The following is a 14,239-nucleotide window of genomic DNA, read 5'->3' on the forward strand; positions in this document are numbered from 1 at the left end:
CAGAAATTTTATCTCCACCAAGTTGTATCTCAGTCCTAGGTAATTGCATTGATGAATTAAAGTCACCCAACCCAGTTGACATAATCTGCCTCTCTGAACACCATGTGACCACTGGTATAGGAACTAGGCCTAAGCACAATGAGAAACTCGGACAGGAGAGTACTGCAAATGTTAGAATAAGGAAAGGTTCTCATAAAAGTATAATTAAAAATAATGTAAGTATATTTCATCAAAATATTGGGAGTTTAAAGAATAAAGTAGATGAGCTTCTGGTTTGTTTAGAAGATTTAGAAGCTGAGAATGAAATAGATATACTATGCCTGTCTGAGCATCACATTGTTACTTATATGTATAAGGTAAATGTAAGTGGATATAAGCTCTCTACACATGTAATGAGAGAAAATATTGAGAAAGGAGGAGTTGCCATATATGTCAAAAGTTATCATTGTGCAAAAAGTATAGAAACAAAAAAAGTTTTGTGTAGAGAAACATATAGAAGCATGTGCCTGTGAGCTTAAATTAAAGAAAGGGACATTTATAATTGTAACTGTATATAGGTCCCCATCAGGAAATTTTCATCTATTTCTGAAAAATTTGGACTCCTTGTTGTGCTATCTGTCAGACAGAGGGAAGCAAATTATTATTTGTGGGGACTTTAATGTAGATTCTCTTAAAGAGGGTAATAGGAAAAATGACGAAGTATTACTTGGTTCTTTCAATTTGACACCCGTTATTGATTTTCCTACTCGGGTGGTAAAGGATAGCAGCTCACTGATAGATAACTTCTATATAGACCAAGATAAGTTTAACCAGATAAATGCTCAGCCTGTTGAGAATGGTCTTTCTGATCATGGTGCACAGCTAGTTACAATATATGACATAGCTCCATTCAGCAATACTAAACAGTCCTCCAAAGTAGTACGTTCAGTCAATGATTTAACAATTGCAAATTTCAGGGAAAGCCTACAGCAGTTAGACTGGGATGAGGTGTACCGTGAACCTGATGCCAATTTAAAATATAATTTATTTCATGACATTTTTGTAAATGCATTTGAAAACTGCTTCCCCAAGAAAATAGTTAAATATACTCTTAAGAAACCTTGTAACAAACCATGGCTTACTAAGGGTATAAAAGTATCTTGTAACCGGAAAAGGGAAATGTATCTGACAGCAAGAAAGAGTAGTGACCCAGAAACTATCAAACATTATAAAAACTACTGTGTTATATTAAGAAAAGTTATTAAAAATCCAGGAGTATGTGTATCATGTCTGAAATCAGCAACTCTGATAATAAAATTAAAACAATTTGGAATATTATTAAACGAGAAACAGGTCAACCAAGAGCAGAGGAAGACAGTATTACCATCAAATTGATTGAAAACTTTACGAACAAAAAGTCAGAAGTTGAAAATATTTTTAATAATCATTTTCTAAATGTTGTGGATATAGTAGGATCCAGGTGTTCATTAGAAGATGCTCTAGGCTGTTAATGGAAGAGGCCATACCTATGCAATTTGATACAATTGAAATCTCACCCACTTCTCCCTCTGAAATTAGGAAAATAATAAACTTGCTTAAAAGCAAAAACTCACATGGAATTGATGGCATTTCCAGCAAAATACTAAAAGCTTGTTCTCAACAGATAAGTAAGATTCTCAAAAATGGTTCAAATGGCTCTGAGCACTATGGGACTCAACTGCTGAGGTCATTAGTCCCCTAGAACCTAACTAACCTAAGGACATCACAAACATCCATGCCCGAGGCAGGATTCGAACCTGCGACCGTAGCGGTCTTGCGGTTCCAGACTGCAGCGCCTTTAACCGCACGGCCACTTCGGCCGGCTAAGATTCTCAGCCACCTGTGTAATAGCTCTCTGGAACAGGGCATTTTCCCTGATAGACTGAAATATGCTATTGTTATACCTTTGCATAAAAAGGGGGATAGATCTGATGTCAACAATTACCGTCCAATCTCCCTTCTAACAGCTTTATCCAAAATTTTTGAGAAAGTAATGTATTCAAGAGTAGCTTCACATATCTGTAAAAATGAAGTACTAACAAAATGTCAGTTTGGTTTCCAGAAAGGTTTTTCAACAGAAAATGCCATATATGCTTTCACCAATCAAATCTTGAATGATATGAATAACCGAACACCACCCATTGGGATTTTTTGTGATCTCTCAAAGGCTTTTGATTGTGTAAATCATGAAATTCTGCTAGACAAGCTCAAGTATTGTGGCATGAGTGGGACAGTGCACAAATGGTTTAATTCGTACCTAACTGGAAGAGTGCAGAAAGTTGAAATAAGTAGTTCTCATAACATGCAAAGATCAGCACCTTCCTCAAACTGGGGAACTATCAAGAATGGGGTTCCACAAGGGTCAGTCTCGGGTCCTTTGTTGTTCTTATTATATATTAATGACTTGCCATTCTATATTCATGAAGAGGCAAAGTTAGTTCTCTTTGCTGATGATACAAGTATAGTAATCACACCTGACAAACAAAAATTAACTGATGAAATTGTCAATACTGTCTTTCAGAAAATTACTAAGTGGTTCCTTGTAAATGGACTCTCACTGAATTTTGATAAGACACAGTACATACAGTTCCGTACAGTGAATGGTATGACACCATTAATAAATATAGACCTTAATCAGAAGCATATAGCTAAGGTAGAATATTCCAAATTTTTAGGTGTGTCCATTGATGAGATTAAATTGGAAGAAACACATTGATGATCTGCTGAAACGTTTGAGTTCAGCTACTTATGCAATAAGGGTCATTGCAAATTTTGGTGATAAACATCTTAGTAAATTAGCTTACTACGCCTATTTTCACTCATTGCTTTCATATGGCATCATATTTTGGGGTAATTCATCATTGAGGAATAAAGTATTTATTGCACAAAAGCGTATAATCAGAATAATAGCTGGAGTCCACCCAAGATCATCCTGCAGACATTTATTTAAGGATCTAGGGATATTCACAGTAGCTTCTCAGCATATATATACTCTCTTATGAAATTTGTTATTAACAACCAAACCCAATTCAAAAGTAATAGCAGTGTGCATAACTACAATACTAGGAGAAAGGATGATCTTCACTATTCAAGATTAAATCTAACTTTGGCACAGAAAGGGGTGAATTATACTGGCACTAAAGTCTTTGGTCACTTACCAAATAGTATCAAAAGTCTGACAGATAACCAACAAGTATTTAAGAAGAAATTAAAAGAATTTCTGAATGACAACTCCTACTCCATAGAGGAATTTTTAGATATAAATTAGAAATAAAAAATAAAAAAATAAAGAAAAACAAAAAATAAAGTTGTTATATTAACTTAAGTATGTTGTTAAATTAACCTAATTATGTCATGTATTAGAAAATTCGACTCGTTCCACATCATTACGAAATATCGTATTCATGATCCATGGAACTTCTATCTATCTATCTATCTATCTATCTATCTATCTATCTATGATCGAAATCAACTCGCCATGTCCAGCCTCCAAAGTAATTAATATTTAAGACCATTACAATGTCTATTTAAAGCAAACATGAATTGCACCCTCATATTGTGCTACTTGTGCCACTCTTACACAATTGACGTGAAATATGAATAGACATCTTTCAGATAAAAACACGCCTACCAACTTTCGTTTGTCACAGAATTTCTTCATGGTGTTATGATTATTTTTCCATCAGTGTAAATTTGTGTTATGCTTTCTGTAAACATTAGCTTTGGTGTCTGTTTCCTGACCACTTCATTTGCTGCTCTTAGGACAGTACTTTCAAAGGACATCAATCTTTCTTCAATATTTCGGGTTTTGTTCATAACTACTGTTTGTTCCTTCTACATCAATCTAATCACTTCAATTTTGAGTGTATTCATATACCATTTTTCATAAGTTCTTAATTTTTTTGAATCACATGCTCCTGCACAGATATGGGATACTGCTTAATGCTCTCTACATTATTTTGTCCAAGATGACGTTAGTTCTTCATATAATTGGAGGAAGACAATTTTTTCATTGTACCACCTAAGCTGTATCATTTATTTTTAATTCCTCAACCAGTTTCACACACACACATTGTCTGATAAATACTTTAATCAGTATCAAATATAACATCTTGTTTGCTATGAATATGACTTCCTAAAGAATTGAGGTACCCAAGTCATAAGAGGGAAGGATGCATGTGCCTGGGAGATGACTTCATAGCTATCAGGAATTTAAGGCAAAGTTTCTGAGAGTATGTTGATTTAGTTAAAAATTCCATAGATCATTTGAATGAGTCTCTTATTGAAATGATGTGGAATGGGTCAGCTTACAAGAATAGTATACATGATTAGTGTGAATATTAATGATCATTATCTTTGTCCTACTCATGGAACTACACTTGAAAACAAGTTGTTTTTTAAGCTACTAGTCTTAAGTAGATATTCGCCAATGGAACAGATGGAGTGGTTCAGGAGAAATGGTATGATGTTCAATTTAAAACTTGCTCTGCTAACTGTCAGACATTTTATGTTATTGGGCAAGTAATCAAAAATTTTTGTTGCTGCATACAGAACTCCTTTCTGAGTCAGCTTTAATAATGGGTAATAAAGGTCATAAATATACTAACAAATGTTAATTTAGTGCACAGTGATTTGAGAACATTAACACTGTTGAACAGTAAACTCGTCAGATTTTTCTAATAGGCACTACAAGCACTTTCAACACACTGAACACACTGAACAGTTCAGATCGAAACACACTAAGTCTAGATTTTTAAGTATGCTAGTGTCAGTAAGCCTATCTCAAGCAGCCTTAAAGGCTAACTCTGTCTTCTATGTCCTGTAAACCCTACCGGGGTTTTTCAATTCTTGTTTAACTTTTGAAAACTGTAATTTTATCAGGCTCTACTTTACTTTTTTACCAAACATTATCTTTTATTTTATAACTGTTCCCTTTGACAGGCATTTTCTGTGTGTGTGTGTGTGTGTGTGTGTGTGTGTGTGTGTGTGTGTGTGTGTGTGTGTGTGTGTGTGTGTGTCAAAAATTTGACCTTTTTGGTGACCAACACCTTAAGTCGTGGTGCATTGCAGGCTAAATACACAATGCAGAATCCATGTACCTATGAATGCACTTGTGAGCCATTTAAGAGTTGACATCTCCACATTTCTGCAATAAAATCCTGTTCCAAGCCAGCGTGCATTAGTCCACAAAACTTCAGATGGAAGAAAGTATAGTTACTTTGCTGCTTCTCTGAATGAGGACATGGCCACGTAAGTCCAGGATACTTCGACATCACCACTAAGTACAGACAAATGTAGTGCAATAAACCACGCCATGATCAGTTACATGCCTCAGTCTGAAGCCAAATGATTTGGAAAGTTACTCTGTACAGAGGAGTTAAGTGATTGCATCTCTTCCCAACTGCTGCTTCACCTCCAGATCCTGGCTAGCACTGCTACTAATGAAGATTTTTCCCAAACATCTGACTGTCATACTTAGCAACTACTGCACAGGAGATATATGCACCAGTAACCTCCATGCAATGGTGGACCATACTGCTGAGCTGTATCTGTCTACATGTGTTGCAGCCATCTAACAATAAGACAATACCTTCGCCTCATCACAAGCACAAATCACCGATCTTACAACACAATTCACTGATCTTCATTTACAACAGTCCTGATAGTCAGGACAGTGCCAACACTCACTGAGAAATGTTGTTGTTTACCTTCAGCTGCAAAGGTATGCTGATACCACATACGATCTGGCTCAGAAGCTCGACAAAGCCATTTCTGATGCGAGTTGGGAATTGTGCATGGAAATCAGTAACGATCGCAACTGCTACTCCAGATGGCAGCCATGGACTGTCACCAAACATTGTATCAAACTGAAGTTTTTAATGGGCACAGGTGCTGACATATCACTGTATCTGTCTTCTGAACTACCTCTCTGCAGCAGCAATGACTGTTGTCTTTATGCTGCCAGTGATTCCACAATCAAGACGTGGTCGTGCGACATGCACTGCTCTTTGGCCTTCATCTTTAGTGTGTGGCAGTGCATAGTGGCAGACAGCATACCCCATCCTTTAAGTAGATTTTTTTACCATTTTATGGCCTTATATTGGACCTCTGCCACCACCATGACTTCTAGATACAACCACCAACATAGGAATCCATGGACATTTATGCCAAGTAGACAACACTGATATCTGCACGATTACTGGTGGTACTCCAAATCTAGAACACCATAGACAGTTCCCAGAGGTCATTCCCAAGCAATCGATTCTAGCATCTGTACAGCACTCAACAGTGCACTATATTCTAGTAAAATAAACAAAAGCCAAATTCCACTTGACCCTGTCTGGTTCCACTGGACAAACTGAATGTGGCAAAGTAGGGATTTTCTTTTACGCTCATCATGGGATCTGTCATTCACCAGACAGCAACTAGGCCTTGCCTCTCCACATTGTTCCAAAGAACACCAATAGACATCACCCATGAAGTGATTACCAGAAACTTAATGCCAGAAAAAAATTCACAATTGGTACACTGTCCTGTATGTTGAAGATTTCTCACTGAATATCCACAGCAACACATCATCTTAAAAATAAACTTTGTACGTACTTCCAACAAAATTCCCATTGCTCCAGAATACGTACGTAAGACTGCTGTCAGTATTTCATTCAGCCTATTCAAGTTAACTAGGATGCCTTCTGGATCATGCAATGCTGTTCAACCCCCCCCCCCCCTTTTCCCCTGCTGCCACCCCCCGTATCCCAGACACGTGATTGGCTCAAAGACTTCTTAAGTTACAAAAGCCACGATCTTGGCAACAAGTACTCATCTGAGACAAGGGTATCAGGAGTGCCCCAGGGAAGTGTGATAGGACTGCTATTTTCTGTATACATAAATGATCTGTCAGGTACAGTGAGCAGCAATCTGCAGCTATTTGCTAATATGGTGGTGTACAGGAAGGTATCTGTTCAACAACTGTATGAGAATGCAAGATAACTTAAGAAAAAAATTTCTAGTTGGTTTGATGAATGGCAGCTAGTTCTAAATGCAGAAAAATGTAAGTTAATGTGGATGAGTAGGACAAACAAACCCATAATGGGTGACTATGAGCATGTAAGCATTGCAGTAGTAAAAGTGAACCATCAGTATTGGTTTAGTGGGGAAATTTTGGGAAGTGTGATTCACCTGTGGAGGAGATCGCATATACAACACTAGTGCAACCCACCATTTGATACTGCTCGAGTGTTTGGAATCTGCACCAAGTCGGATTAAAGGAAGACATTGAAGCAATTTAGAGGCAGGCTGCTACATTTATTACCAGTAGGTTCGAACAACATGCAAGTATTACAGAGATGCTTTGGGAACTCAACTGGTAACTACTGGAGCAACGGCAACATTCTTTTCTAGCAGCACTATTGAGAAAATTAGAGAAACAGCATTTCAGGCTGACTACAGAACAATTTTACTTCTGCCAACATACATTTTGTTTAAGGACAACCGAAGATAATACAGAAGAAACTAGGGCTTGTAGGGATTCTTATACATAGTCACTTTCCCCTCACTATTTGTGAGTGGAACAAGAAAGAAAATGACTAGTAGTGGTACTAAGTGCACCATACAGTGGCTTGTGGAGAATGTATGTAGATATCTTCCAGCATTATGGATGAAGTCACAAGCAATCTCTGCTTCTGCTACATTATACTGATGATGGTTTGGTGATGTCCAACTCAGAGAGAACATCAGGATCACTTATGGCAAATCTCCATTCATATGGTTTAGTCAACAATCCATTCAATGGAGTGTTTGGGCTCCCAGAAGCTCAATTCCTAAGTCATACCATTAATGCCCAAGGAATTCTGCTGCCACAAGAGAGTGAAATACAAACAACTTCCCACAGCCTGTAACAGCCCATGAGTTGCACAGATTTTTCAGCCTTGCTGACCTATGCGCTACACTCTTCTGGTCTCTCCCCTGATAGACTTATTACAAGGTTCATCATCATAATCAAATGACAAACTACAGTGGACTACCAAAGCAGTAACTATATTTAACAGTGTGAAGATTGCTATCACTGAAACCAGTTATAGTGCAGCCCCATTTCGCAAGTGTTTATCACTTTGGTAGTTGACGTGTCTGAAACTGCAATACATGCTGCACTTCAACAAGAGAGACACGAACAATGGCAGGCAGCCCTTTGTGTTCTTCAGTCAAAAACTACCTGTCAGTACACAGCTGATCAACACATGACTGCAAGTTACGTGCAGGTTATGCTTCTATAAAGCAATTCCACCATATGCTTCAAGGCTGACACTGTGCTGCTCACTGATCACAAGCTGCTAATTTATGCTTTCCAACAGAGGTCAGTCAAACCAATTGCATGTCAGCTGCAACACTTAGAATTATATAGTGCACTTCGTGACTTAGTCCTTGCTGCTGGGATTCTGAATGCATCTGCAGATGCACTTCCAGTGTAGAGGACTGCTGTGAATCAGTTGCCTTGGCCCAGCAACACAACAACAATCTACAAGACTTTCTATTATGCCCACCCGAGTTACAGCTTTGTCACTCCAGATACCTCATTCCAATTTAACATTTCACTGTTGTGTTTCTGTATCAAATGCTTGCACATATGTGACAGCAAACTTTCATCAACAGTCAACGTTTTTGCGGCATGACTTCTCCCACCCTACAGTCCAGACTGGTTAACCAAGTTTTTGTGGCTGAATATATGGATAGAAACAGAGCTTTTGTGCACCAATGTGTGGCCTGCCAACAACACAGTATCACCTGTTATGTCAATACTCTTCTTTGTATTTTTTGTCCAACCCAACCAATGATTTTAAACTGTTCACACACACTGTAACCTATCGACTGCTTCACCCTTTGGCCTGAAGTTTTCCCTATGGCCAACACCACCACCGAAATGATTACAAATACCTTTTTGTGCATGGACTGCTAACTTTGGAGTGCCACTATGTACCACCACCGACAAAGACAGACAGTTTGAGAGATGTCTAGTAAAATCACTCACTGTTTTGTTAGACATGAAATTTTTTTCAAAATGTAGCTTATGACCCAGTAGCAAATAGCTTACACTGCCAATTGAAAATGTTTCTAAAATGCCATCAGATTAAATACCTGATGAAATGAAAAACTTGGTGGAATAATCTATCCCTCCATTGACTGTCAGGCTCAATGCAAAGCCTGTTACAGCAGACAGTACCATTAGAACTGGGAAGAGGGAGGGAGGGGGGGGGGGGGGGTGGTAACAACAGTCGTTATAAGCTGCAACATATACTGATGAATCCTGTTTATTCTGTAATTTTTTAATTTTTTGACTAATTTTATATGATTAACTCAATTTTGTGTGTTCTCATGTGTACATAATAAATATTGTAAATGAAATATTTGTGCTAAAATGTAACAAGTTTTATGGTGCTAATTGCTTCACATTTTGTTACTTGGTGAGCTAAGCTAAGCTAACTCTCAAACTTTAAATAAACTTGTTTCTATTATAGCCCCTCACATTTAAATCTAACTTTTGTTCAGCATGGAAATTTCTTCACAAGGCCATATTTACTATGCTGACCACATTTAAATTATTTTCATAATCAGCAGATTTATGCTCTAGTACATCATATGATATCAAGTGCATTTAAAATTATTTGAATTCTTGCAGGCCCTTAATTGTGAATTGCACAGTAGTCACAGGTGTACATAAATGCAACAGTGCATAAAAAATTGTTATGTTAGTTCAGACCAGCCGGTGTGGCCGTGCGGTTCTAGGCGCTTCAGTCTGGAACCGCGCAACCACTACGGTCGCAGGTTCGAATCCTGCCTCAGGCATGGTTGTGTGTGATGTCCTTAGGTTAGGTTTAAGTAGTTCCAAGTTCTAGGGGACTGATGACCACAGATGTTAAGTCCCATAGTGCTCAGAGCCATTTGAACCATTTTTTTGTTAGTTCAGTGTGCTGAGGAAGAGGAAGACATATAGGGCCAGCACCAATAGGAGTGGGTAAAGCACAGTGATGTTCAAACAAAAGTTATGGTACAACTGTTCTACTTTCTTGCCCTATCATCCCCTTCAGTAGCAGAATTCATACAAGCTGACAGTTATTAGTTACTGAAATCTGTAGAATGGTATTTTCTAACTACTCTAGTTCCAGGCATTTCATCACAATCCACAATGGAACTATCACTGCTTCCATCAGCAACATCAAAAGTACAGGGCTATTACAAATGATTGAAGCGATTTCAGAAATTCACTGTAGCTCCATTCATTGACATATGGTCACGACAAACTACAGATATGTAGAAAAACTCAGTTTTGTTCGGCTGAAGCCGCACTTCAGGTTTCTGCCGCCAGAGCGCTCGAGAGTGCAGTGAGACAAAATGGCGACAGGAGCCGAGAAAGCGTATGTCGTGCTTGAAATGCACTCACATCAGTCAGTCATAACAGTGCAGCGACACTTCAAGACGAAGTTCAACAAATATCTACCAACTGCTAACTCCATTTGGCGATGGTATGCGCAGTTTAAATCTTCTGGATGCCTCTGTAAGGGGAAATCGACGGGTCAGCCTGCAGTGAGCGAAGAAACGGTTGAACGCGTGCGGGCAAGTTTCACGCGTAGCCCGCGGAAGTCGACGAATAAAGCAAGCAGGGAGCTAAACGTACCACAGCTGATGGTTTGGAAAATCTTACGGAAAAGGCTAAAGCAGAATCCTTACCGTTTACAATTGCTACAAGCCCTGACACCCGATGACAAAGTCAAACGCTTTGAATTTTCGGCGCGGTTGCAACAGTTCATGGAAGAGGATGCGTTCAGTGCGAAACTTGTTTTCGGTGATGAAGCAACATTTTTTCTTAATGGTGAAGTGAACAGACAGAATGTGCGAATCTGGGTGGTAGAGAATCTTCACGCATTCGTGCAGCAAATTCACAATTCACTGAAAGTTAACGTGTTTTGTGCAATCTCACGGTTTAAAGTTTACGGCCCCTTTTTCTTCTGCGAAAAAAACGTTACAGGACACGTGTATCTGGACATGCTGGAAAATTGGCTCATGCCACAACTGGAGACCGACAGCGCCGACTTCATCTTTCAACAGGATGGTGCTCCACCGCACTTCCATCATGATGTTCGGCATTTCTTAAACAGGAGATTGGAAAACCGATGGATCGGTCGTGGTGGAGATCATGATCAGCAATTCATGTCATGGCCTCCACGCTCTCCCGACTTAACCCCATGTGATTTCTTTCTGTGGTGTTATGTGAAAGATTTTACCAAGAAACGTGCTAGAACTGCGAGCTCGCATCAACGATGCTTTCGAACTCATTGATGGGGACATGCTGCGCCGAGTGTGGGAGGAACTTTATTATCGGCTTGATGTCTGCCGAATCACTAAAGGGGCACATATCGAACATTTGTGAATGCCTAAAAAAACTGAGTTTTTGTATGTGTGTGCAAAGCATTGTGAAAATATCTCAAATAATCAAGTTATTGTAGAGCTGTGAAATCGCTTCAATCATTTGTAATAACCCTGTATAGCTTTTGTGCACAGTTGTGACAGATCATGTAGTGTGTTAATTACACACAGTTTTCAGTGCTTTTTTTTTTACACCTAATAGTTTGGAATTTTAATAGCTCGTCTCCACTCTCATAGGCCTACAACATTTTTCATATGACAATGTGTAAATTCACAACTGTTGTATACAGACAATGACTTCTAAGAAATTCATACATAAATAGAGATTACACGAACATGCACCAAATTGCATTTCGATATAGGTCATTATTTATTCCTAGCAGGTAGACTTCAACATTTTCTCATTTTTCCAGACACACACAAGCTTACATATTTGTATCACAGTGCCACAGCATTTACACAAACAATGCCCTGAATACATATCCCACGTATCTCAACAAACAGCAACAAAAAGCAAAGGCTATACACATAGCAAACAAGCTGTCTGCACCAGAAACTTAATTACTTTATGCAATGCAAAAACAACTGATTACAAGTAATTCAAGCTGTTTCCAAGCCAAGAAGAATGAGATTTTAGGTTCAGTTTTGCTATCATAACAAAATCTTTAATCAAAATATTAAAGTATGCACAAACAAATCTGAAAACTGGAAATTATGATCTGTTCTAGTACTGAAATTTACTTATTTCCAATTTTTATGCAGACTTCATATAAAATATTCTATATTTCTAACAAAATTATGGTTGATATTACACCCCATAAATCCAAATTGATAATACTACTATGCAATCATATCAGCCAAATGCTTCGTTACATATCAACATAAACATTAGCACCTATATTATCAAAGTCTCTATTTTTGTACAGCAGAATTATGAAGATCAATAAGAAACATGCTGTACCTGTGGGTAGCCAGGATATCCCGGGTAACTCATCTTCCAGCTCCTGAAACAACATGTGCACTGTGTTAAGACATTAGCACTGAAGTTACTTAATGGAAAAAAAATTAAAGTTTAACAGGCAATTAATAAATGGGTTATGAAGATGCTACACTGTATTCAAATTCACACTTGTCTTATTATATTTATGAATTATTTATTCTGCAGGTGTCACAGCCAGCATTCTAACTTAACCGATATAACTTCATTAGATCAAATACAGCCAAAATTAGAAGACAACTACAGCACAGCAAGACATTTATTTATGTATTTTTCTAAATTCCAGAACAGTATACTGCTATACTTATGGTTCCTAAGTTTGACAGTTGCACAACAAAACACAAGCAGACTAAAGTCATCTTCCAGAATTCATTCTGGAAACACCCCCCAGGCTGTGGCAAAGCCATGTCTCCACAATATCCTTACTTCCAGGAGTGCTAGTTCTGCAAGGTCCGCAGGAGAGCTTCTGTGAAGTTTGGAAGGTAGGAAACAAGGTAATGGTGGAATTAAGGCTGTGAGGGCGGGTCATGAGTCGTGCTTGGGTAGCTCAGTTGGTAGAGCACTTGCCCGCGAAAGGTAAAGGTCCCGAGTTTGAGTCTTGGTCCAGCACACAGTTTTAATCTGCCAGGAAGTTTCATAAAGTCATCTTACTTAACAACTTCATTCGAAATTATAGGTGGATTCACATACAATGACAAGTTTAGACTTCTCTGCACACCTACCTCTCACATTCTCCAACAGCCAGTTGGCATTCAGAAGTGTTCTGAGCACTCTGCTGTGGATGTCACAGCCAACACAAGCATTAAATGTTATTGTGGCAAGTTATTTAGTGAAATTTTATTCCACTTGTTGCGAGTTGTCACCACCGATGGTGGTAGTAAGTGACAAATTCTGCATAAGCAAGGAAGAGAGAATTTTCAGGATCCATGCTTTCTTCAAGCACAAAGAAGATGTATGCACATACTGGCAACAATGCCATATCTCAATCTGTGAAAACTGCCATCGTTAGTTAATCATGCTATAAAGGGCCTAGAGATGTAGAAATAAGAGCCTTAACACATGTTTAAGATTGTAGGGAATCAGCAGGAACTTCAACATCCGTTGACTACTATTTCTTAGATGCAAATAGCATGAGAACATCAGATACAAAATTCAATTTTGATAGTGAACATGCCTAGCTGCAGCTTTGCCACCACGAAGCTGTATATCAGCTGCAAATGTAATTTGTTAACCCATATGTTCCTATGCTGCAATGGTGTAAAAACTAAACTGAAATGACCTTTGCAAAAGAACACATGAAAACACTTTAGTATTTCTGCTTTTGCTTTGCTACAATCAAGTTCAGTCCCTGTATCAAACAAGTATGTCCAAGGTCCTATATTTTGTTTTACAGAAATTGTGGCATAGTCCGTTCCTTTAGAAGTTTACACTGAACTGTTTTACAGGGTAGATATATATGAAGTACTTGTTAAACTATTCTTATAAACTTTAACTACTGTTTCTCTCCACACTCCTGTCTGGAGTTAAATGTTTGTACATGCTCCTTATAATACACACCTAACACAAACCACTTAAAAAATAGAGCAAAACTTATATGGACCAACATTAAACAAAAAAGAATTAAGGACAGCAAAATGAACTAAACCAGTTTGTGGCAGCAAACATTGTACCTGTTGACAGCCAACCAAATATGAGGGGAGTTCAAAAGGGAAGTTACAAGTTATTTAGCAGACCTAGTAACTTATTGATGCTTTACTACAATTCACCATGATTCAGATACACGAAACTATTTTTCTAACAGTCACC

General features: G+C 38.2%; 1 protein-coding gene across 5 annotated transcripts in view; it reads right to left on the reverse strand.

Annotated features, from left to right (window-relative positions):
• LOC126249524 (annexin B9-like) overlaps positions 1-14,239 on the reverse strand; it is a 151,316-nt gene that overhangs the window by 78,387 nt on the left and 58,690 nt on the right. For all 5 annotated transcript variants that reach the window (XM_049951204.1, XM_049951196.1, XM_049951211.1 and 2 more), the window contains exon 2: positions 12,398-12,440. In XM_049951204.1, the coding sequence (XP_049807161.1) occupies positions 12,398-12,430 (33 nt within the window). In that variant the 5' untranslated portion in view covers positions 12,431-12,440. The remainder of the gene's footprint in view (positions 1-12,397; positions 12,441-14,239) is intronic.

Source organism: Schistocerca nitens, chromosome 1, assembly GCF_023898315.1.
Source record: "Schistocerca nitens isolate TAMUIC-IGC-003100 chromosome 1, iqSchNite1.1, whole genome shotgun sequence".
Classification (NCBI taxonomy): domain Eukaryota; kingdom Metazoa; phylum Arthropoda; class Insecta; order Orthoptera; family Acrididae; genus Schistocerca; species Schistocerca nitens.